The sequence below is a fragment of the Drosophila bipectinata genome, chromosome 3R (assembly GCF_030179905.1).
Source record: "Drosophila bipectinata strain 14024-0381.07 chromosome 3R, DbipHiC1v2, whole genome shotgun sequence".
Classification (NCBI taxonomy): Eukaryota; Metazoa; Arthropoda; class Insecta; order Diptera; family Drosophilidae; genus Drosophila; species Drosophila bipectinata.
This window is the reverse complement of record NC_091739.1, coordinates 10,714,706-10,738,480: the sequence shown is the minus strand read 5'-3', so window position 1 is coordinate 10,738,480 and position 23,775 is coordinate 10,714,706. Positions and strand designations below refer to the sequence as shown.

General features: G+C 43.5%; 2 protein-coding genes across 4 annotated transcripts; both read right to left on the bottom strand.

Annotated features, from left to right (window-relative positions):
• Positions 1-8,462: 8,462 nt before the first annotated feature.
• Positions 8,463-15,862, bottom strand: Rm62 (ATP-dependent RNA helicase Rm62). Of its 3 annotated transcripts, none has more exons than XM_070280829.1 (6): positions 15,787-15,862; positions 15,325-15,570; positions 12,019-13,152; positions 11,716-11,954; positions 9,450-9,628; positions 8,463-9,391 (listed from the first exon to the last, which is right to left on the bottom strand). In XM_070280829.1, coding segments are annotated over exons 2-6 (1,746 nt in total). In that variant the 5' UTR covers positions 15,327-15,570; positions 15,787-15,862; the 3' UTR covers positions 8,463-9,199. The 3 variants fall into 3 exon arrangements, 2 of the variants coding, with proteins under 2 accessions (XP_070136930.1, XP_017103482.2); XR_011443046.1 differs by lacking the exon at positions 8,463-9,391 and adding an exon at positions 10,008-11,100 and having other exon boundaries at positions 9,449-9,628; XM_017247993.3 differs by lacking the exon at positions 15,787-15,862 and having other exon boundaries at positions 15,325-15,758.
• An 839-nt stretch (positions 15,863-16,701) lies between these two features.
• LOC108129400 (hatching enzyme 1.2) lies at positions 16,702-17,882 on the bottom strand. Its single transcript, XM_017247380.3, has 2 exons — positions 17,577-17,882; positions 16,702-17,510 (listed from the first exon to the last, which is right to left on the bottom strand). The coding sequence occupies exons 1-2, from the start codon at positions 17,722-17,724 to the stop codon at positions 16,705-16,707; spliced, it is 954 nt and encodes a 317-aa protein (XP_017102869.2). The 5' UTR covers positions 17,725-17,882; the 3' UTR covers positions 16,702-16,704.
• Between the last annotated feature and the right edge of the window lie 5,893 nt (positions 17,883-23,775).

The window sequence follows — 23,775 nt, the reverse complement described above, 5'->3', positions numbered from 1 at the left end:
TAATTCGCAAAGATATGGGTTTCGCTGGGGGCCATATTGACCATCCATGCATGCATTTCGGATTTTGGAGGGGATCCTTAAGAAAAGTTGTCAAAACAATAATTAAAAATATTTAAATTGTTATAATCATAAAATGAAATCACTCGTACGTGAATGTTTAAACTTTAAAGTTATCATAATGAGTCACAATGAATAACCGTATGTTTGTTACCTAGGTCTGTGGACTTCTAAAGAAGTACTTAGTAGAATCAAAGTTAGCTTTTTTCTTATCCGAAAATTGCAGCTTACTATTTGGCAGCATGATTAGGCAAAGCTGAAAAAGTTTATCTATGGCATTGGCCTCCTGCTTAAAAAAATCTATGAAGGGAAAACTAGGATCAGCCAGTCATCAATTAGTTACTGGCTATTTGTTTTCAGTTAACTTTCCTTGCCGGCTTTTTCCTTGCCGGCTTTTTTTCGACACTCTCCATTGTCATGTTTATTTTCAATTATAACGCATGCCACTTTGTAATGGTCTTTTATTATTTGCACTGAATATTTTCGTATATTTGTGGAGAGGTTTTCTTCCTGTTTCCGCTTCTCCTCTTATTGTTGTTGTTGTTATTTTCTTTTCTTTCCTTTATTACATGCCAAACATTTTTCATATTTTCCGCATTACTTGCATTTATATACAAGCGTCAGACGGGCTCACACACACAATGTTATCTCTCCGCTTCCGGCTGAAAGAATTTTCTTAGCGCACTACTCTCGCCCTCTCACTCTACTCTCCGTTCGCCTTTCTCTTTTCCTCAATGAGCTAAATCGTGACCACCAAGTTGTCTTGGAAAATGGTCAAAAAAATAAATGGATGATTGAATGAAAACCCCGCCAGCTGGCAAGAGGAAAAACTCTTTATATTTTCCTATGTATGTATGAACAAAAAGTGACCGGCAAAAGTCCAAGTCATCCGAGTCTTTAAAGCCAATGGCGGCCGCCAATTTCCGGCTCTGCAGCTTCCTCCACTTCCTCCTCCGTTTCAGATACTTTCGGTCCGGCATCTTGTACTTGTACTTTTTTGGCAGACTGATGCAACGTCTTGCATTCATTGGCCATAAGCTTGCAATTTGTGTGTGCCCTGCTTAAAGTTCACTCGAACTTGGTTGGCCCAATTTGGCGACCGCTCCTTCTGCTCCAAATCCAGTTGGAGCTGCTTTATTAAATTTTCGGCCAAGCCCCAGCCCAAATCCGCATCCGAATCGCAGAGGTCCGAGCCCAGACTTGAAGTCAATTGCGGCGCTAAATTTTAGTTGCTCCAATTTCGCAATAGCAGACTGCGAAAAAAAGCTGAAGACTTTTTTTTTGCGAGGAGGGTGTGAGGAGGCCACGGAGAGACAAGCCAGAGTCCGCGGCCATTAAAATGCTTGTTTTCGCTGGCCTTATTATTACATACATATTTTCCTTTTTTGCTCCCTGTCATCTTGTTTCACAGCCACATTCCCTCCGCAAAAAACTGAAAGAAATTGGCTTACCATTTTAATGAATACAAGAATAGAGAATTTAATAAATTCCAAATTAAAAGTAGGAAGTTCCTGACCCATAATTGCCAGATTCTCATGGTCTTATTCTATTAAAAATATATAATTGATAAAGGTCTTAACTCGGTACTTTTACAATTAGGAAAATATTTTTAGGTAAATGGCTGTTAGTTTATGTCGAAGAGAAGGAAACTCAAATTTGAAATCTTTCTAAATACATTTTGTAGCATTTTTTTCCTTGAGTGCACCCAGACAAGCAGTCTGCAACGCGTCTTCTGGGATAATTGAAATTGTTTGCACAATTTTACACTCCAAAGGCTAATGGAGTAGTCGACCGAGTCGACTGACTGGGTGTTGCCTAACTGAGGCAAGGCGAGGCCATCCAACCAACCAACCATCCTGCCAGCCAACCGTCCTGCGACCTCCAACATCCCAACCCGGCCACCGAAGAGGCAGGCAACCAAGCCCGTCGACCCAGTCAAGCAGATCCAGTGGCTTCTGCTTGCTAACTGGAGGCCATTCTAAGATCTGAGAGCTGGAAGCTCCAAGCTTCAAGCCGGAGCGGGCGGAATCTCGAGCACCACAAAGCAAAACGCTATGCCAAAGCCACCGCCCGGGGGCTGCACCGCCAGAAGTTGCTGCCAATGAAATGTTAAGCAAATTGAATTTCTGCATAACAAATTGCAATGCAGATAATTTGTGTTAGATAACAAAGAAAATCTGAGCGAGGCCACAAAGCGGGAGAATCAAACAAATTAAATAATTCAAACTTTACTGACCTTGCCGGCCAGTATTTCAAGAATTCAGAAAACGAGGAGAAGCTTGAAGGCTTTTAAGGACGTAAGAACTATTTTGATTATGAGTAAAAACATTTACAGGTAAGGTTATATTTTTTATTGGAATTAAAGACCTAGACCCAACCCAAGCAGGGTTAATTAGCTGCGGTTCACTCGGCATTCGTCCTGCGGCTTCGCATCTCCAGTAAGTCGGACAGGTCTATACACAAGTGCCAGGGAATCTCATCCAACCGTCTGTCTGGCTGTGGGTCTGCCCTTTGATTGGAATGCAATTACAATTGTAATTACAATTTTTACCAACTTGGCCTTGGCCCGAACACGAGCTTGTAGCTGCCCTGACAGACAGTCGGTAGTCAGTGAAAGCGGGGCGAACAGAGAAAGAAAGCCATTTGCATATTAGAAGTGTTTTCACACCTCAGGAAACCCCAAACCACACACCCCGTTGAGTGCTGCCCCCGCCCCGGTTTGCTGTTTATTGTTTGTGAACACACGCATAACGCCTGCAAATAAAAGAAGAAATTACAGCTCATTAGAAAAATGAAACAAAAATGCAAATAAAACGAATGCAGGGAAAGGGCTCGAAAGGAAAAGGAAAAGGCAACAGGAGCAGTAAAAGCAAACAGCAGGAGGCCAACAGAAAGGATTCTGCCAAGGCAGTCCCATCAACAAATCACTGAAAAAAGGGTTTCTGTTTAAATATCAGAAAACAAAAATCAAAAAGACCTGAAGAGTTAATATTGAAGCTTAAATATATTATATGTTTTATATACATTGTCGGGTCAAGCAGCACGGCGTTTAATAATGTTTAAATAATGTTTATGTAATGTTTAGTGTAATTATTAGTGTAATGTTTATTTATTAGGCTTAAGTTTGTACAAAGGCTTTGTTGATCGCAAGCCGACTCTTTCTCGGCCGCTCGACTCAACAAGCTTTCCATAGAGAGTTTTAGCTCGCAGTGTCTAGGTCGGGCCGCCCTCTCCATTATTCGAGAGCTTTAGCTTCGCAGTGACCAGTCGGGCCGCCCTCTCTGTACTTTACTTGAGTCCCTGCATGCACCATAGCCGGTCTATCTGCGGATCATCCGGCTTGATCTGCATGCAGAAATAAACATTTTTATAACGTCATATTAAATACAAATTCTTTTATTTACGGCATTGAAAACGCTCAATGACCAAACATACATATTTAATCTAGTTTATGCCTTAAAGTCCTGTTTTTTTAGTGTAATAACCACAGAAGTAGCAGCAACAACAGGATGTGCCAAGGCAGACGACGACGAGTGAAAAATGTAAATAAAATATTGCACGGGTGGTGGGCTGAGCTGGGTGAAGTGGAGGGCAGGAGGATAAGGAGGCGCAGGAGCACAGGACCACTTGAACACGTTGTCAAGAAGTGTGGCTTGCTGTTTGCACACACAACTCGCATATATTTACGGGTCTGTTAGTATGTTTCTGGTCCATGGTGTGGGTGTGTCTGGCAGGAGTAGCAGCAGCAGCAGCATCAGCCAGGACACATTATGCGTCGTTTAAATAGCAATAAATCTTGCATAAAAACACGCGTCCAGCAACAAAAGGAGCTCCGAATGACAGACCACTTGACTGCAACTTTAATATGGAAAATCAGTTGGCTAACGACACTGCCAAAAGAAACCACAAAGTCATTGGGGGATATTTGCAAAGCTAATTTACCAGCAAGCTGGATTTTTCGGGTGCACTTGAGAAAAATTTGATTCAAAAAGTACACATTATATTATGGAATATTATAATTTTCAGAGGGAGCCTTATATAACATGGGTCATCAAGCCATTGGCTGCGCTCCATTAAATGATAAGCGAGAATGAAGTTGACCATCACCATGCCATCGGTGAGTCAAATTGAATTTTGCCCCAAGGCGCCGTCGCTGGCATCAATATTGACTCAAAGGGATCAGCGCTAAATGCTGCACGCACCGTCAACGCCATCCATCTTACTTAATGTCAGCTGCAGTGCCACCCCGCTGCTCCGGGGGCGACCAGCATCCGCATCCGTATCCTTGAGAGCACGGAGCAGGAGCAGTAACGTCAGCAGCAGCGGGCGGAACCCCAGCACTTTCCTCATTATGCGATGACAAAACAACAACTATTAAGCAGAGAAATTGGAGGAGGAGCAGGAGTAGGACCAGGAGCAGGAGCAGGAGCAGGAGCAAGAGAAGTAGTAGCAGCGGTCGCACTTTTATGATTTGCTAACGACACAAGCTGCGCGTCCTGGCGTTGCCTGTTTAAAAATCAATTTCATCGCCGCATGCAGTCCCTGCATTCTCCAGCCTTTGCTCCACCTCCGGCCCTCATCTGCGCTCCACCTTGGAACGAGCAGAAGCAGCAGGATCGGCCTCGTGCCTTCTGTTTATATTCCTGTCAGGCTGCGACAACGACAACGCCTCATACGCCCCGTGTACACAGTACACACGGCACAGCAAAAGCCAATAGACGTCAGCATGATGGGAACAGGCTTCAGCAGCCATCACGCAGCATCATCGTACAACGTCCTTTACCCATTCCTCAGATTCCCAACAGCCTTTGTCATACACTTGGAGAGATTATATAGGTCTATATTGTTAGGTAGGCTTTAAATATTTTCCTGCTCTTCTAGTCAGAGAGAGATAACAAAAGTATATATATTAGAATTATTAAAGTCCAATAGTCTATTATACAATATTAATAATATATTATTATTTTTATTGTGTAGCCCAAAACAGCCTCAGCCTTTGTTTCTGAAAGCAGCCGGCGTGCGTCAGGTGTGCCATTTTAATAAATTATGCAGCCTGCTAAATGCTTAAACAATTGAATTTTATATTTACATAATATGTAATGTGCTGCGACATCATTATGCAGACATCCATGGCTTGCACCATGGACAAGGTGGACTGGAACAAGGGAGAGGCAGGTGGCAGGAGGCAGTGGCAGACCCACCCGCATATTATTGAATTATGCGCCGTGCCGAGAGTGGCGGCCCAGAAATATGACACAAATTGTTGCAAGTTTTCGGGCCAAACTAAACAGCACAGGATGAACTCTCTATCTCTGTGGGGCAGTCGACCTCGTTCCCTTCCAGAGCGACAAATTTAATTTGACGTGTGACTGGTCGGGGTAAACTTTATTAATTATTTGGGTCTTTAATGATTTGTGTGCGTATCTGAAGGACTTTAAGAGATGTCCCGGGAATTCCAGCATCCAAAAATTTAACCTTCAACTTCGTTTCAACTCGTTTTAGATTTATTTACGAGGATTTGTATTTGAGGATTTGAAAAATCCACCAAAATTAAATCATACGCTGAGAATTTGCCATATTTTATTACAGCTCGTATAGTTTATATTGCCCGCATATATGTACATACGTATGTCTGTGAGTATCCTTAGACATTTATTTTTTTGGATTTCATGAGCTCCGTTTTATATTACGCATACGCCACTTGGGCCGACACGTAAGCTGCGCCGCCCGAACACATGCAGGCCCAAGTGCCTAATTACGGACATGTGTCGGAGCATCCTCCTCCGAGGGGCAGGATCGAGTGGGGATTGCGTGGCGTCTAATCAAAACTTTTATTTGCATGAAATTAAATTCAAGCAATTGCACTTAATTTGCCAAACAGGCAGCTATGGTAAATAAACAGACAGCGTGGGCCAAGGCAACCGATGAGCTGGAGCTGGAGCTGGGGGATGGCCCAGGAAAACCGAAATTAAAAATCAAGCAAGCGTAGGCCAGGATGAGGCGGGGGCCATTGGCAATGAAATGCGGGACCAGGGCTGAAATTATGAGCATGCCGGGGAAATCCAAGGCGTGGCACTCACCGTCGTCTTCTTTTGAAGTACCCAAGGAAGCAAAGCCAAGGCTCACACAGACAGATATAAGCGGTTGCACTGAGGGAAACTATAAGGACTAATAAATAAAATAAAATAAATCCTATGGTATAACCTTCTTGCATTTTTCCCCAAGTGTCCTCCACCACAGTCGCCCATAAATAAAGTATTTGATGTGCATGAAGTTAATGTCTTATTATGCCCAAGTTGTCAAAAACAAGCGACCCCGCCTGGCTGTTAGTTGGTTCGGGCCTAATGTGGGTGCGGGATGCCGGGGTACGGCGGTTAATGGGCGTGGATTTTATGAACCTGAGCGGAGGACAGCCCCTCGGAGCATAGCATCCCGTTGCCCGGGTGCTCGGTGTTCGGTTTCTCGGATTCTCAGATTCAGGATGAGCCTGCCAAGGGCTTGAGTTTTGATTTGGCTTAAGTACATCAGCCGGCGCCGCCAGTTTAATGATAACAAACTCAACACAAGTGATAACGCGTCAAATTACCAAAAGCAACGTGCGTGTGCGGGTTGGGGAGTATGAGGTGTAGTAGGAGTGGGTGGTTGAAGAAAATCCAGTGTCATGGGTGTTGTAAATACAATCAATGAATTTCAACTGGTTGTCTTCCCGACCCTCATTCATTTCCATAGCTTTCCGGCAATTGTCGAGCTCCGAGTGTGAGTGAGTCTGTCTGCCACATAGGAGTCCTCCTGTCCTATATGGGTACCAGGTTGGAGTGTGTCTGTGCGAGTGCGTCTGGCAAAACGAAATTAGGCAAATTTAATGAATTTATGCTGGTGGCATCCCCTTTGTAATCCGAGTGCGCGCACAGCAAAGTAAGTGACCTGCTTGGTTCTCGGTTAAGTGGCCTTGCTCGAGCGGCTCGACGGTAATTTTTGGCAGTGGAGGTTGGAGGAGACACTTGGAAAAATGCATTAAATAAAGACTTAAAAATAAAATATAGTTATATACTATCATGATATACGTATAATTTTGATACACGTGCAGCGTAGCTAAAATTGAAGCGTGTGTCCTTTTTTTATCGTTACTCGAAAATGGGAGATGCCAAAAAAGTAAAAAATATCTCATTTTGTGCATTAAACTTTGTGCTATCATTCCTCATACTTTGTTTTGATCGTTTTCGTCCTCGCATTCTGCTACGAGCCCCGAAACAAAAAATTTAGAGGTGTCGTATAATTTTGGGCAGGAGTGTATCTTAAAATTCCCATGGACCTTATTATTAAATAAATTTAAAGTCAAAGGACTCTATATCCTTTACTTTCAGTGTAAGCTAGGGGATAAAAATGAAAATGAGCTGAAGAACCCATCGCTAAAGCAGCTAAAGTCCCTAATGTCGAGTGTGTGGAATGTGGCGTCTGTGGAGCTGCCGGAGGCACTTTGCCGGCAGTTCCAAATGCGATGAGTATGTGGCTCCTTAATGCTCCTCCCGGGGCCAGTATACGAGTATTGTAATCCAAACCTTAAATAATAACAAAAGATTAACAAAGTATACTATTTCTAAGATGATATTAAGCGGTTTAAAGTCTAATATTCGCATCACTTCCTTGAAACTGACCAGAACAAACTTTTGCCCCAAAACTTGATAACAAATTTCCTCAAAGTTTCCAGCTTCGGTTTTACATATCGCCCAATCATAGCACCACTCTCGATTTACCACGCCCCCTTCTGCCTCTCCAAGAGGCATTGCATTGCCCAATTCGAGCAATTTAACAAATGACTTCCTTTGCAGCTCCACCGCAACCGCAAGAACGCGATGTCTTCCCCTTCCCTCCCATGGCAGGGCCACCAATCCGACCACATCCACGTCCCCAGCAGCGTCATTATCAGGCCCGGAGCATCGGCCCCCGAACTTTGGCCATCGTGTAAATGGGGTAAGTGGTGTTGCAAACTAACTTGTCATAAGGAGTCTCGATGGGGTGAGCCAGCAGGCGGGGTCACCCAAGTCACGGATCCCTGGCCAGGGTCGAAAGCGAATTAGCTTCATTGCGTCTAAATGTGGTGTCTAAGGACACGGCGAGATTTCGTTCTTACTCATCCTTTTTACAATAAGGACCTTCCTTATCCTACATTCAATATTTTAAAATATTTTTCAAATATAATACCCTTCAAAGATTCCCTTCTTTTCATCCTTTTTTCCTCCAAGTGTCGCACCATCTTTAATGACCTTCTCCCCCCAAGAAAGGCAGGACATCCCGCACCTAATGGTGTCTGCAAAAATATTTCCTCAATTACGACTACCAGGACCAGGACCAGGACCCTCACTGGGCCAAAGAATTCCTTTTCAAAGAATTTAATACACAATATGTTTCGTCTTTAGGTATAAACACTTTTATTTTTATTATTTTTTCAGAAAAATTAAATTGAAATGAGAAATTCTCTTGTACATACAGAGGTTCTTTTGTATTTAATGGGTTTTTTCCGGTTTCCAGTTTGAGCCATAAAAGGTATCCAAAAATGTAATTTTCCAAAAGTTAATTGAAATATTTATTTATCAAACAAAGGTCGCTCGTCAGCCTTTGTTCATTGTCATCAAGACGGGACAGACGGGAATGATCCTTACACATCCTTATACTCCTTCTTTTCCTTTACTACACCATTTCATACATCTCGCGCTACATCTTCTTAGTTTTTGTTTTGTTTTTTTTTGCGTTTACGTTAGTGATACGGTTTGCATTAAATTATAAAATTATCACATTATATTTAAAAATTGTTTGTTTTTGCGGTTAAGTAAAGAGTGTGTTTGTTTTTTTGATGATTTTCAGTTGGAAATAGCCGACCTTCCTGGTGCAGCGTCAAATAGATAGAATAATACAAAATCATTTAAACATAAATGTGCTATGTTTTCTTAGGGGGGGTAGGGGTTTTTAGTTCTTAAAAAATCAGAAACGTAATCTGAGAACAACCGGCAGCGGTTCGGTGAAAGTTCGGTACGAAAACTTAGGCTAATAACTTAGTTTAACTTAGGGGCTAGCGCGGTTTAGTTTAGCTACTGAATCTCCTGTTTCTATAGCTTCTATTACTGCTCTCTGTTTGGCTACGATTTTAGTCGAAGCGCGAGTGCCTGTTTTCGCCACCGCCGCCGCCACCGCCGAAGCCCCGACCGTTGCTCAGGCTGCCCTTCTTGAAGCCGCCGCCGCCGAAGCGACCGCCACCGCCGCCTCCATAACGAGACCGTCCGCCGCCACCGTCGTAGCGCGAGTTGCGGGCCAGATTCTCCAGGGCAGGATTGATTTCCTAAAAGATAACCAGATATTAGTTTTTATAATTAGACTGGCTAGAAGAGCTTACTAACCTGATTAGCCTCTCTGAGCACATCGACCAGCGCCTTGGCCTGCTTGGCATTGTTCTTGGTGAAGAAGGCGAAGGAGGTGCCCTTGGTGTTGGATCGTCCTGTCCGTCCAATCCGATGGATATAGTCCTCGCTGTTTTGCGGGTAGTCAAAGTTGATGACATATTTAATGCCGTCCACATCTGCACGTAGGTAATGGTCCCCAGGTAAAGAAAGATAATGGCATATTAGTTTCAAGCCTATCCACGACTTAGCTACTAAGGGGGGTTAGGGGTTAAGGTTGTTTAATATTATAATATTAAATAGATACGTTTTCAAATTGCCAAATGATTTATCCGCTGTGCACAGTTGCTTGCAACAATTTTTAGCGTAATTCCCGAGATATTTTGAACACTTTGAACACACTTGTCTTTTTTTAAAGAATATTTTTTAATTACGTTAGCATACTATTACTTTTTTTCGAGTCTATGTAGGTATTTTTTTTTTTGGGTAATTATTTGTTGTTTGTTTTGTATTTTTTTTTTTTGGTGAAAAAAGAAAATGTTTCAAAATGTACGTTACCTTCTTGGTGCTATAAAATTGTTTGAATCAATTTGTTCTCTCAATGAAAATTCTGTGATCTGGCGGCGCGCAGCTCGTGGTCCAAACTCTCCAAAGAATTATTGGAAATCTTTGGCAACTTCGGCGTAGAGAAGCGGAGAGTTTGTTGCATTGAGCCGCGTCCGCCACTGACTAAGCACTCTTCTCACTTTCGGGCCACCGACCGACCACTTAGAGGAGAGACCCGTAAGCGACCAGCATACCATTTACATTTCAAAATTATATATATTTTGGTTTTGAAGGGTTTTTTTGTAACAACAACAAGCGGGCCGCCTTTAAGTCCAGGAGCAGTGGGCTATACATATCGGATATTCGAACGCGGCGGCGCAAACGCAGGCAGTGGTTTTGGTTTTTTTTTGGTGGCTCAGTTTTTTACAAAAGAAGCGGTGGACGCAGCACTTGGGCAGCAGTAGCAGCATCAGCATCTTCTCATCTTGATCTTGATCCTTGGTCACACATCGCCGCTCCAGATCCTCCTCCGGGCAGCTGCTAAGCAAAGTGTGGCAAGTGTGGGTATTGTGATATTGTGCAACATGCTGCTCTATTTGGGTTGGATGATGTTTTGGTGGTGTTGTTGTGCATATCCAATTGCTAGTGCTTTCTTGTTGTTGTGGCCACCATATTTCCATTTAAAAATTGCCTGGCTGTTGGAGCACGCCGCGCCTCGCCTTTTCCTTCCACTCCACTGCTGGGCATTGATGGCATGGTTCAGTTGTTGTTGTTGTTGGTCGGTTGGTTGGTTGGATGGATGGTTGATTTGGTCGCAGGTCGCCCCCAAAAATTTTCTTTCTCAACAAAATCTGGGTACCGGATATGCAGAGGCCACATGAGAGGACGCATGATGTTGGGGATATTCGTTCGACGGACGACGCTCGCTTGTCCTTTTGCCCAAAGAAAATAGATCTCTATATACACACACATAGAGATCATCATATAGTAGTATATACTCTGATATCATTTCTGACGTTTCTGGCAAAAGTCGCTCAAGTAACGAGTGTTCGCAATGGTCGCTGCTCGTTCACTATCCTCCCCATCATACTACCACAAACGGCCTCTGTAAACGAGAAAGAAACAAGAAGAAGAGAGAGAGAGAGAGAGAGGGAAGAGAGAGAGAAAGAGGCAGAGAGAGACACGCACACAAAGACCAAAAAAAAGGTGTACAGGTACAGGTGTACGGGTACAGGTACGGAATATGCATACATATCGCATACATTTTCGTATTTTTTTTTTTTTTTAATTTTTAGCAAGGGTTGGAGGTGCAGGGTGCGGGTGGGGGGCAGGTCAGGTCAGGGCAGGGGTGGGGGGGTTAAAGTTCAAAGTTAATTATTCAAGTTTGGCATTTCGGCTTAGATCTAAGAGAGAGAACTGGAACTGTTTCTGGCGCGCTCACTAGGAATGCTTGGTTGGTTAGACACGTCGCCGTGGGAGGAGCATGTGGTGGTTATGAGGATCTGTGGGTGGGGTTGGGTGTAGGTCTAGCTGGGTGTAATGATGACTGGATTAGATGGTGCATTCGGGTGGTATGTTCAGGTTCGGGTGGTGTGAAAGCAATGGTCTGGAACTCAACGATTTCAAGGCCCCTCCACTACACTCTTGCATCTGGCCGCAGTTACTCAACTACCACTACTACAGAGTAGCAATCTCGTTCCAAATCCACGAAAGAACTTACCCAGGCCTCTGGCTGCCACGTCGGTGGCCACCAGGATGTTGGATTTGCCGGAGCGGAACTCGCGGAGCACAAAGTCGCGCTCGGATTGCGACTTGTCGCCATGGATGGCGCCACAGCGCACCCCAAAGCTCCGGATGAAGCGCACTAGGTTGTCCACGCGGCGCTTGGTCTCCACGAAGATGATGATCTTGCCGGGATTTTCACTGGTGTCATAGATGTCCGACAAGAGGCTCTTCAATCTGGTTGGGGAATCAGACATGGTATTAGTTTCCAGGTGGAATTGCAGACCTATCCTCCACTTACTTCTCCTCCTTGCTGAACTCGTCGCACACCTCCACCACCTGGCGGATGTTGTGGTTGGCGGAGAGCTCCAGCGATCCAATGTTGATCTGGATGTAGTTGCCCAGGAAGTCCTCGGCCAGCTGCTTCACTTCCTTGGGCCATGTGGCGCTCCACATGAGCGTCTGCCTGTCGGGCCGGATCTGTGAGACGATCTTCCTGATCTGGGGCTCGAAGCCCATGTCCAACATGCGATCCGCCTCATCGAGAACCAGGTAGGTGCAGCGTTTCAGGTTGGTGGATCCAGCCGAGAGGAAATCAATGAGGCGTCCGGGAGTGGCGATGACAATCTCGCAGCCGCGCTGCAGATCCCGCATCTGGCTGCCCTTGGGGGCACCGCCGAAGACGCAGGTGTTCCTAACATACGACGACGAACCGAACTCGGTGGCCACCTGCTGGATCTGCTGGGCCAGCTCCCGAGTGGGGGCCAGCACGAGGGCGATGGGTCCGTCGCCACGCTGCAGAGGCTGCTGGTTGTTGATGTGGACGATGGCCGGCAGAATGTAGCCCAGGGTCTTGCCCGAGCCGGTCTTGGCGATGCCCACAAAGTTGGAGCCGCTCATCGCGATGGGCCAGCCCTGTGCCTGGATGGGGGTCGGTGCCTTGTAGCCCTGCCGGCGGATCTCCTTCATCACGTAGTCGGGCAGATACACCTCCGAGAAGTCCTGGATGGGGTTCTGCGCCTGTCCTCGCACGGTGATCTCGTGCTCGTCGCGGTACCTCTGCACTTCGTAAGGCGAACGGGCTGCCACGCTGGGGTGCTCCTGGTAGAAGTCCTTCTTGAACGGTGCCAGGTTGGAGAAGTCCACCGGACGCATTGGAAGATCCTGGCTTCCGCCACCTCGTCGGTCGCCGCCGAATCCTCCACCGCCACCACCGCCGCCGCCGCCGAAACGTCCGCCACCTCCGCGGTCATCACGACGTTTCTCGATGCGACCGTTCCTCACTCCATGATAGTCGCCGCCGCCGCCGCCACCGCCTCCGAAGCGGTTGCCCCCTCCACCACCGCCGCCGCCGCCGCCTCCACGTCGGTCATCGTTGCGATCGCCGCCGCGTCCTCCTCGCGAGTTGTGACCAAAGTCGCGATCGTGGGGTGCCCTGTAAGGTGGACCAGAGGAAGATTAGGTGAGAGAAGGTCAGGGAGGTAAGAAAAGGAGGCTCAAGAAAAGAAATACTTAGTATTCTTTCATTCTGTGCAGCTTCGTTTTCAATATTTGGATTTTATTTTAATTTTTAATAAAAAACTTTAAATATTTTGGGCATTTTCGTGACCTATTTCCGGTCTCTGCTATCTGCGTAGAAGATCCGTTGCTGTACACTTGTTTAATCAATTCTTATCTTCCTTAGTGATTTCTACAGAGCTGTGCACTTTATGGAAAACGAGGCCATGAAACAAAAAAGAACTTTATATAACCTTCAAGAATTTAAAAGCATTTAACTAACTAGACCTCGACAGCTGCATTTTCTTAGTAAGTATTTCTTTTGGGGGGCTGGGCTTACGGCTGGCTTACTTTGCTCGCATGCTGCCGCGCTCTCTACAGACGTCTGCTAGTTGGGGCTTAGAGATATCAACTGACTCGGCTAGGTGCCTGTGCCTTGGAAGGAGGTCTTAGGTCTTGTCTTGGCTCTTTCGACGCTGCTAAACAGCTGACATGGACATGGAGTTGTGCTACAACCGCAATAAACTTAAATAAAACTAATTGCGTGTTAGGGAAATTAAATAAATTTCGAATAATACAAACAGTAAAGCAAATTTGATTGACAACAACATGCAACTTGAGGAGGGTGGCTTTCTAAGCTAGTAAGGCACACCCACCCATACCCACCTCCACACCCACTCCCAGGCAGGGGCACTAAACTGCTCAACTAAACAACCCCGCGTACAAAGCACAGTGTTTATGGGACTGGAATTAATCATCCAAGAGGTGCAGTGGGACAAGGTCTATGCTTCTCAGTCATTTTCCATAAAAATATATAATAGTTTCTACTAAATAGTCACTAGGTTTCTGTTAAAAATCCTCTATAACCCCTCTTAAAAGTTTAAAAATCTTAACCCATGACTGTAGTTCCTAGTTGGCAACACTATTTGGGGGGGAATTGGACCCCCCCACCAGCCTGTCTATTGCTCTGTCAATTTGGAAGCCCCATTCCCCAAGAAATGTTTGTCTGTTTATTTGTAGGCCCAGCGGCACGCTAACTTTCGGGGCCCCCCCCAACTAGCAGAGCGGAAACGGAACGCTTCGAACGTTTATGAGACATTTGGCTGTCTTGTCCCGAGCATGGCATGGCATGGTGGGGAGCGGGTCTGGGAGCACCTTTGACTGGCTGTGTGTCTACCTGTCGCTATTTGACATGCAAAAAGACGAATCGCCAGGCAGCCCGCCAGCCAGCCAGGAGGAACTTGCTCCTCATCATAATCAATTGGTGTCTTTTTGGATATTTTAAGCTAATGGGGGCGTTTATGCGAAGAAATAGAGAGGTTATATGCCTCTTAGATAATTAAAATGTATATATTTTACAATAAATTATATTTAATTTTTAGGTTATAATTACCACCTTAATTTATTACATGTTTTTAATCAATTTCTAACCCCTAAAACTAACCCTATAAAGATAATTTCCTGAAAACATCGCGATATCTCGATAGAACCTCGTGTGAGCGAGACATCAAAACACGAGACAATGGCATGCCAGTGAGTGAGCGTGATAGCAATAGCCAGTGACAGCCGCCGACTGTTCTACAAGTCACAAAACTGTTATACATGCGGTCGTAGCACGCGAAAAAGCCGCCGTCAACAGGCAAATACATACATACATATCAAAAAAATACACATATATATATACCGTTTAGTAGGGTTGTATGTAGATGTGCGCGTGTTCGTGTTTTGGGCATACAGACAAATTAAAACGCTATAAAAAAGCAAACGAAGCAAAGACACGTTTCACAAATCAAGCAAATTCTTTTTACGACTGTCAGGCATTTGTTGTTCTTGTTGCTTTCTCTAAATATGCAAAAAAAATAACAGAAATAGAAGCCCAAAATGTCAAACTTTAGACGACCATGTGTTTTTCATTTTTTGTCCCTATCTCTTTTCCTCCACTGCTTCCACTAATTACTCATCACCTCTCACTCGCTTACGTACAGAGGTGTAGAGAAAAAAAAAAAAAAAAAACGGCCCATCGAGGGTGAGAAAATGGCGTCGAAACGAAAAATCACATTTCATAACCAATTTTAGATAGATTTTCTATATATAGATATAGATTACTTACATTATTCCTGCAATTTTGAAATCCTCTTTATCGTCTGGATCTGAGAAAAGCGATTTTCTTCTTGGTTGCTCTGCCGTCGGGAGAGAATCTGGACTCGTATCAGAACTGTTTTGAAACGCACGCTGCGATTGGGTCAACACTCCTGAAATGGGATATAGCGGATATATAGTCCGATTCCTGGTGACACTCCCGTGGAACTGTTGGCGTTGTTCTCTGCAGAGCGTTGAAGAAGAAGCGCTGCTACCGCTGGAGAAAAGAAAATGGCGACGTTGGGTTACACATTTCTCTAATCGTGAAATCGGCTGCGGAGAAATCAATAGCAGATTCCGCCAGCTGCAGGCAGCCGATTTTGGCTGAGCAATATATTGCACAATTTTTAGCATGCTGCTTAGCCTAGCTGCTGCACTTTTATCCCAACGCGGTCGTTTCTTTTCCGGCAGCGCGCCGTGTCCCGTGTCTTACCTAACCTCTCGTTCTCGTTTGAAAAAAAAGAAAACACTTGCGAATTAGGGATGTCGATAATCTTAGTCATATCGATAACTCACCTAAATATCGAAACATTTTTTGGTGAAATATCGCATATAAATTTCCCCTGGTCACACAAATATCGTATTTGCACAAGAGCGCCAAAATTAACTAGTACTACTGCTTGGGCTCTAAGGTTAAATAGTTATATTTAAAATAATTCTATACAACTATAAAATTATTTCGTTTCATAGCTAAGTTTTACTTATTTATTATTTATATGTAAATTCTATAGCTATTTATTACTACAAAAGCAATCTGACGTGAAGATCCTCAAACTTGCAAGGCACTTTCATCAAGGAAAAAGATTTGATTAGAAGTAGATTAATAATAATTAAGAAGTTTTTAAATAGTAGAACGAATAGATTTCCTGTTACCGTATTTTTTTCTTCATTTGCAAACCGGGCGAAAAGCTATGATCACTCCAAAGGACTAAAAAGTCCCTCTTTCGTTTTACAACACTGCCCGTTGGGAGCATTGTTCTAAAAAAAAATACCAAAGATGTGGTATTTAGTTTGGCGGTAAAGATGCATATTCAAATGAAGACATTTTTAAATGCAAAAATAAAATATATCTAATGCAATTCCTGCATATTTTAATAGTTTAACTTGATTAGAATATGGGAATATTCTTAAATGTTATTTTGTTTGACCTAGACAGCTAAAAAAGGGGCGGAAAAGAGAAATAATATTCCAGAGGAATTTGAGTAGAATAAATTATGTTTACAGGATGTAAATATGTTTTAGACTCGCCCGTAGCTGAGTCTTAAGAGTCGATAATTTATTAAATTTTATAATTAAAGTTATTAAATAACAAATCAATGTGATTTATAATAAATTTTCAAAAGAATTCCCATTACAAACCGAGCAAATGACAGAAACTGCGGTACATCTTGGCCCTCCTGCCCTGCAAACAGCCGTAGAGCTCGTTGATCTTGAGGCAGTCGATCTTGCTGATGGTTTTCCGCTGACCGATCCTGACTCCCGGCTGCAGAGGAGTCATGGTCGGCTTCTCCCCTTTCCGCTTGCTGAAGTAAAACTCGCCGTAGTGCATCACGGAGTTGTAGTCGTAGTCGAAGGCGTACTTCCCCTTCTTCTTCGAAACCAACTTGAAGTTCTTGCGGAATCGGGGCACTATATTCTCCCAGTGGATCTTCACAAAGTTGTCGCGATCGGCTCGCGACTGTTCGTGATATATCCCAATGGCGTGCATCAGCTCGTGCATTATCCTTCCCTCGCTGCTAAAGCAGTGGGCGCTGGTTTCGTCAGGCCTCTGTAGGGACACCACCTGCTCGCCACCCCTTCTGCCCACGTAGGACCAGCATCCTTGAGGTCCTTCCTCCGGCGGCTCGATCAACAAGTAGTCCTCCACTTCCCCGTCGTAGGGCACGAAGCGCACACAGGTCAGCGAGTTGAAGGTTTTCAGGGCCTGGACGATGGCTTCTCTTTCCTGGTTCACGTAACGGGGACTGATCTCGAAAGGAATCGTTCCATTTGGCCAAAGGCGCTTCGGGTGCCGCATGGGATTCACTCCCAGTCGCAGGGTGATGTAGGTGTAAGGATCGATGGCGATATCCCCTTGGAACAGGCGTGGCATGGTCTCGGGATCATCGATACCCAGGTCATCGTCCCCGATATCTGGTCCATAGGGATCATACTCGTCTAAGAAGGGTTCAGTTCAATAGAAAATGACTTTATAATAACAAAAAAAATAGATACGAGACACACCTGCTGCAATGCTGGTGAACTCATGCTCGAAGAAGTCCACTCCAGCTGGATGCTTGCGGGCCGGGAGCTTGGCACTTTCACTGCCCAGTGGCATGGATAGCACCACTAGCACCAGCACCACCGACGATCCACTCCACTGTGCACACATTTCGGACTGAGCTGGGGCTGGGATTCGACTGGCCAGCGGGTGTGACTATAGTTCCGTTCGATCGCTATTTGCTCAGAGTATCCACGCCATGCCGCATCCAAACCGAACGGCTGCACACGAAATTGGTAACTGAACCCATAGCTCCCCAGCCCATGGGCCCAAACAGTCGGCCAGCAGCAGCTAACCAACGGACTAGCAGCGACACTTTAATTTATTCACAATGTGCGAAAAAATAAAAACTAAATAAAAGCCGAATGTTGGGCAGCCCCGCCACGCAATCCACGTTGAATGTAAACACAAATCCCAAACATTGCACCTCCCCTCGGTGGCCGTTATTAAGACCTAATCTCTAAGAGCCATCTCAAACGAGGCCTAATCTCTCTGATCACACACGGCTTAAACTCTCTGATCAAACCTAGTCTAAACTCGACTGGGGGCTCTCGTGATTTAAGGCCTCTAAAGTGGCCAAGAGCTATGGCCAGCGGCTCTCAATGATTAGTGGAATGGCCTAAAAGAAATGAAGTTGATTTTTTCGGGGGCTGGGTATATTGGCTAAGGTTATATAGTATTTAAATACTTATTTTTAGTTTTTAATATTTTTTGAAATGAAAAAGCTTCTCCTCCATTTCCTCAATAAAAATTCTAATATTTAACATTATTTTTAACTTGAACACTATTATATCTATAATATAAAATATTTAAAATTATAGAGTATTAAGACCATTGCCTAAGTCTAAGTATCTTTTTTCGGCTTTACAACATTTTAGTTGTCGTTGGTCAGGTTCACGTTGGCGCTAAACGTTTAAATGTAATAAATTTCACAAAATTGATTTCAACGTGCCCCCAGCCCCCTCACTGGCACCTGCCACTTCCGCTGCACCTGCCCCTCGGCCCACCCATTTTCCTAAAATACAGGCAGGCCCAACACGGAGCATTTCGTAAACGTTCAAAGTCAATTCAGTTGTCTTTTCGAAAAATACACTGATAATAATAAAGGCAATTAAATACAATTTAATTTTTTTTTTTATATGTTTAATGATAGCCTAAATTAAGTAATTTAATTATTTAATGTTCTGTTAATTTTATCCAAATTAAACCTTTTTTTTTGCAGTGAGGACCAACTCTTCAACTTGGTGTCTGCCACTCTGTCTCTGGATTTCAAATTTGTTTGTTTACCCAGCCCCCCAGTATGATTTTGATATGTGACACCTTGCAACTGGCAACCAGCAACCTGCAACCTGCAACATGCAACTTGGACTGCACTTTCTTGTGACTCCAATTAGTCAGTTGGCATCTGAAACTGTTAATCCGGAATGCCTAATCTCTCCACCGGGTCTGGGCTTATTTGACAATCAATTTTAATCGCTCATCATTAATTAGCCGAAATTAGTTTTCCGTCTTAATTAGCATAACAACAACAACAACACCCAGTTGTAGTTGCCTCTTAAGTCATTTCATCGCGATAACTCCGATTTAGTTGCATTTGCAGCTTGAGGAGCAAATTAAGTTTTGAATTCGAAATTGTTTAGTTAATTGAGATGGTTGGGATTTTGGAGATTAATAGGTTGAAGATCTTTGAAATATGATGGTTTTTTGGGAGCTACTCCTTCTGATTCTTTCCTGATCTTAGGGTTAACACCTTTACCCACTTAACCCTTTAAAAAGAGAGGGGGTCTGAGACTTCGGTTGAGTTCACCACCTGACTTTATGTGTCAGGTGGGCAATAAAAATGCGGCACCGAGTAATTTTGCGCCACACACAGTGTGTCAGTGTTAGACAGCGTTAGAGAAAGAGACGGCAAGTATAAACAGAAAGAGAAGGGAACTCAGAAACACAAACAATCGAAATCCAAAGCCAAAAACCAGCGACTAATTCAAAGTTGTCACGTAATAAAGCCCAGAAACCCCAAAAAAAAATAAAACAAAAACAATAAGCCACAACAATCGTTCGACAAATAATAAAAGAAACAAAAACAAAAACAACAATGAAATAAAGGCAAAATACAAGAAATTTGCATTTCTCGTCCAAGTGAAGACAGCACCATCGACAGCAATCGATGGCGACAAGAAATTTAACAAAGTACAAATTGTTATTTGATTTGATTACGTAATGACGTCACACATTCATCCCCCCCACCCCACTCTTGAAACAGTTTATCATCATCTGCCTTTTGCAATTTGCTTTTGTTTTTGTTTTTGTTTCTGTTTTTATTTCCGTTTAGCTGTCACCAGTGGCTTTGTGATTGTTATTGTTTGTGTTTTTGTTTTTGGTTTTTGCTTTTGTTTTCGTATTCGCTTTGGCTTATTTTGACACCAAAACTGATATCTCCAATTAGATTTGAAACTGAATTAATTGAATTGCATTAAAGCGGTTTCAGTGATTTGTGGCCGTGGTGATAGCCGCCGCACTGCATTAATCTGCATAATAGAAAGATAATAATTGCCATTTGTTAAGCAGCTTAAATGGAAATGGATTTCTTGCCGAGGAATATTAAACAATAAAAATTCCATAAGAAATGAAGCTCTGCTTATTAATTATTATGTCGAAATTAAAGTTTCTTTCTGTTTCTTCCATTCTTTGTTTTATTCTTTTGCGCTTAATAAAGCGGAAGCATAAAACTTTTTTTCTATCAAGATTTTCCACCGCATGGAAAAGTTTTAATTCCGCTAATGTCGATTGCAAGATGGCGAACTTACTGGCTGTTCGTGATGCGTGGGGGATTCCCCACCAGAATTTCCCTGCCTTAGAAATTGTTTGGCCTAAGACGGCTTAACTTGGAAGAAAAAAAGAAAAATCCCGGAAAAGTTCGATCAACAATGATGACAACTCAATGTGCTTTAGTTTTATGAGAAAACTCTATTTAATTAATTTCATTATAAACGTAATTATTGTTTACTCAGCTTAACACTATAATAATTATCTTATCCTAGAAGCAGCTCTTTGTATTAAAACATAAATATGATATAGTATTGAATTGAATTTGCCTCTGAATCTCTCTATAAAAAATACCATATGCCATATTCAAGTGGATTTTTTTTATACTTTTTATGATTTTCCATGGAATATGCGATACGTTTTATAGTTTGCTGACATTTGATGGCACTTGAAGTACGCCTCTGCCTCTGCGTTCTGAATTTTGGATTTTGTTATTTTATTTTTCAGGAACTATTGCAAACATTGGCAAAGACCCCCCACTCCCCACCCCCCCACTTTTCCTGCCAGATTCAATTCGGGAGGGGAAAAAAAAAGAAAAACGCTGTCGTAGGCATTTCCTGAAGTATGCAAATCGATTTCAACGCGGTAAACTGCGAATACCGAGTGAATGTGATAAATAAATAAAAACAATAAGCATAAAAAAATGATTTTGATAACACATCAAAAATTCAAGAATTTGCATATTGCCAGCGTGGTGATGTTACACTGAGATAAACCTTCGATTATGACTCCGTTTTAAAATAAATAAATAAGTCTTAAGATTAGATATTTTTTTGAATAACTAGGAATCAGAAAGCTTTAAGGTCCTTTTCTCTAAAAGAATATTTGAGTATAAAATATAGTATTATTTTCCAAGTGTTTTGGTAAGATCTTTTAGTGCTTGCGTGGCAATTATAAATTATTCACGTTGCTAAATTTTTATCATATCAATGTGAGAGTTGCCTGCTGTCCCCTGGGGCTATGTCACTGACGCCCTGTATCTCATTGCATCTGTCTCTTTCTCTGACCCCTCTAACCCTCTCCATCTCCTTCTCCCCTCTCACTAACTGTCTCTTTCTACCTCTGGGCAGCACGCAAAGTTCATTTAGATGCATGCTCCCAGATAGACTGCGAGCCATTCATTGCCCCGCCCACCTGGCTGCCCACTTTTAGGCAAATTGCTCGAAATTGTTTGTAGGCCGCAGGGCCAGAAAATCGCCAACTGCTTGAGTCGGAAATTAAAAGCAGCACTTGAGCAGCAGCAGCTCCCAACCCGCCGCCAACGGGCGGCTATATCTGGCAAATGAATCAGGCCTAACCAGGCTGACACCCAAAACGCTTAGTCCTGGCCATAAATTCAATTTGTTGGCTGGCTGCCTCGAGTCACCTCAGGACTTACATTCTGTGCTACACGGTTAACAAATGTGTACTTACTAGATAGAAGCTTAGTCTCAGACCTTTTTCATATTTCCTATTGAATTGTAATTTTTTTTCAGTGTAATCTGCTTTGTCCTGGACACGTGCTAATGCACAAACCTGGCATTCATTTGTCTTCCACTGCTGCGCGTTTATCACATTTTATCAATTGTCCAGACGTATCCGACGCTCAATCAGTCCTCGTCCTTATTCCAGCCCAGGAGTCAGTCAGTAGGACACCCACTCAGTAGTACGAAAGGATACTTGGATGGACAGATAGAAGGACTGAGAGTGGTGGTCGTTGGGAATTTGTAAGCGGCACCACACAATTAATGACGAATTTAGAATTTGCCAATCTTTAATTACATCATTACAGCTTTAAAGGGTTGGTCTTTTGTTAGGAATTGCGGTTAGGAATCAGGGCTGGAAAATATACTTCTGTAGGATATAGAATATATAATATTATTTAATTTTATGATTTCCCATTTACATAAAGCAAGGAAAACTGAATATTTTATGGCATTAGAGGCCATTTAAATGTTTTGCGACGGAATCTGAGTAATCTTTGACGTTAAGGCCTGAGATTAGCGGAGTTAGGAAGGGTTTAGAGTGGCTCGGAAAAGGTTGCCGCGAATGATTGATCCGCCACATTTTCGGGATGAGAATCCTCCACAGACTTGGCGGTTCGCTGCTTAGCGCCGCGTCGTGTTAATGTCATTTTGCATCCCTAGATTTGCCGAATTATATTGCTGCGGTTGGCTGCCTCATTTGTCGGTTGTTTTTCACAACTGGAGATGGAGGTGAAGCTGGAGAAGGACCTGGAGCTGGAGATGGAGCTGGAGGAGTGACAAAGACGGGCGCCAAAATCAAATGAGTTGGCAACGGCGCGGCGGCCCTTTCCCCTGGGAGGCATGAATTTGAGTTATGACTGGAGCGGAACTTTTACGGGCAACCGTAAATTTTTGGGAACTGGCGGTGGCCCCGCCACCGGCTTAATATTCACACCTTTTGCGGGTCAAAGGTTAGGGGTGGGAGCGAGAAGGGGAGGGAGGGGCGAGGGGGATGGACAAGTTATTTATGCGCACGCATTACTTTTGATAGTGATGAGACAGGGGATGGGGGCAGCCCCTTTTCTGGCTGATTGCTGATGGGTCATGGTTTATTATTTACTTTTCCAGCGACACCCGCACCACCCCACACCCTGAGCCCGGCACCAATTCCTGCTGTTATTGTAATTGAAAGGTATAAATAACATTAGGCTAACAGCAAATAAATTTATGTTGTTTATGCTTTCTATCTCGCCGAGTGTGTTTGTGTTTCTTGGGGTTTCCCTTTGACCTTTGTAAGCACTCTTCACGGCTGTTGCGTGCCGGAGCTAATCGCTCATGGGCCATCCAAACCGCCCAAACCTCTAGTCAAACGGTCCTCCAACCAACCAACCACCCAACGATCCAAATATCCAGCCATCCAACATCGAGGACCGACCGTCGTCTCATCATCTTTTATCAATTTATTGGCATTTTCTGGAGCCCAGCGGCACCGCCGGCTTCAGTAGCAGCGACCGAATGTTATTTATTATTTACACTACACATTGATTACTATTATTGCTAATATTATTATTTGTATGGCTGGCCTCGGGGGCCCGCTCCTTATCGCTTATCAAATTTCTGTTTGCTGCCCTGTGCATTTTTCGCTTGATTTTGTTCATTTTTGGACCGCATGTTATTTATGAACTCCCGACGTTTGCCACGGCCTCAAGGTATTTTTCAAATAATAAATATTCCTTTTCGGTTTTGCTTCTCTTGCTATTTGCTGCACGTTTTTTTTGTGTGAATTTCCCAAAAAAGGGTATGTTAACTTTTCTAAGAAATGTGGAAGTACTAGGCGTATACTTAATATTTGTTGTCTTTTGGATATATTAAGTATACGACATGTTGGCCA

Excerpts from the sequence above, each read along its gene's own strand:
- Rm62 (XM_017247993.3), bottom strand. The coding sequence starts at position 15,707 with ATGCTAAAAATTGTGCAATATATTGCTCAGCCAAAATCGGCTGCCTGC. Across the intron at positions 11,955-12,018 it reads GAGTTCAGCAAGGAGGAGAA|ATTGAAGAGCCTCTTGTCGG; the intron begins GTAAGTGGAGGA and ends TTCCCCAACCAG. Across the intron at positions 9,392-9,449 it reads TGCTCAGAGAGGCTAATCAG|GAAATCAATCCTGCCCTGGA; the intron begins GTTAGTAAGCTC and ends GTTATCTTTTAG.
- LOC108129400 (XM_017247380.3), bottom strand. The coding sequence starts at position 17,724 with ATGTGTGCACAGTGGAGTGGATCGTCGGTGGTGCTGGTGCTAGTGGTG. Across the intron at positions 17,511-17,576 it reads GTTCACCAGCATTGCAGCAG|ACGAGTATGATCCCTATGGA; the intron begins GTGTGTCTCGTA and ends AACCCTTCTTAG.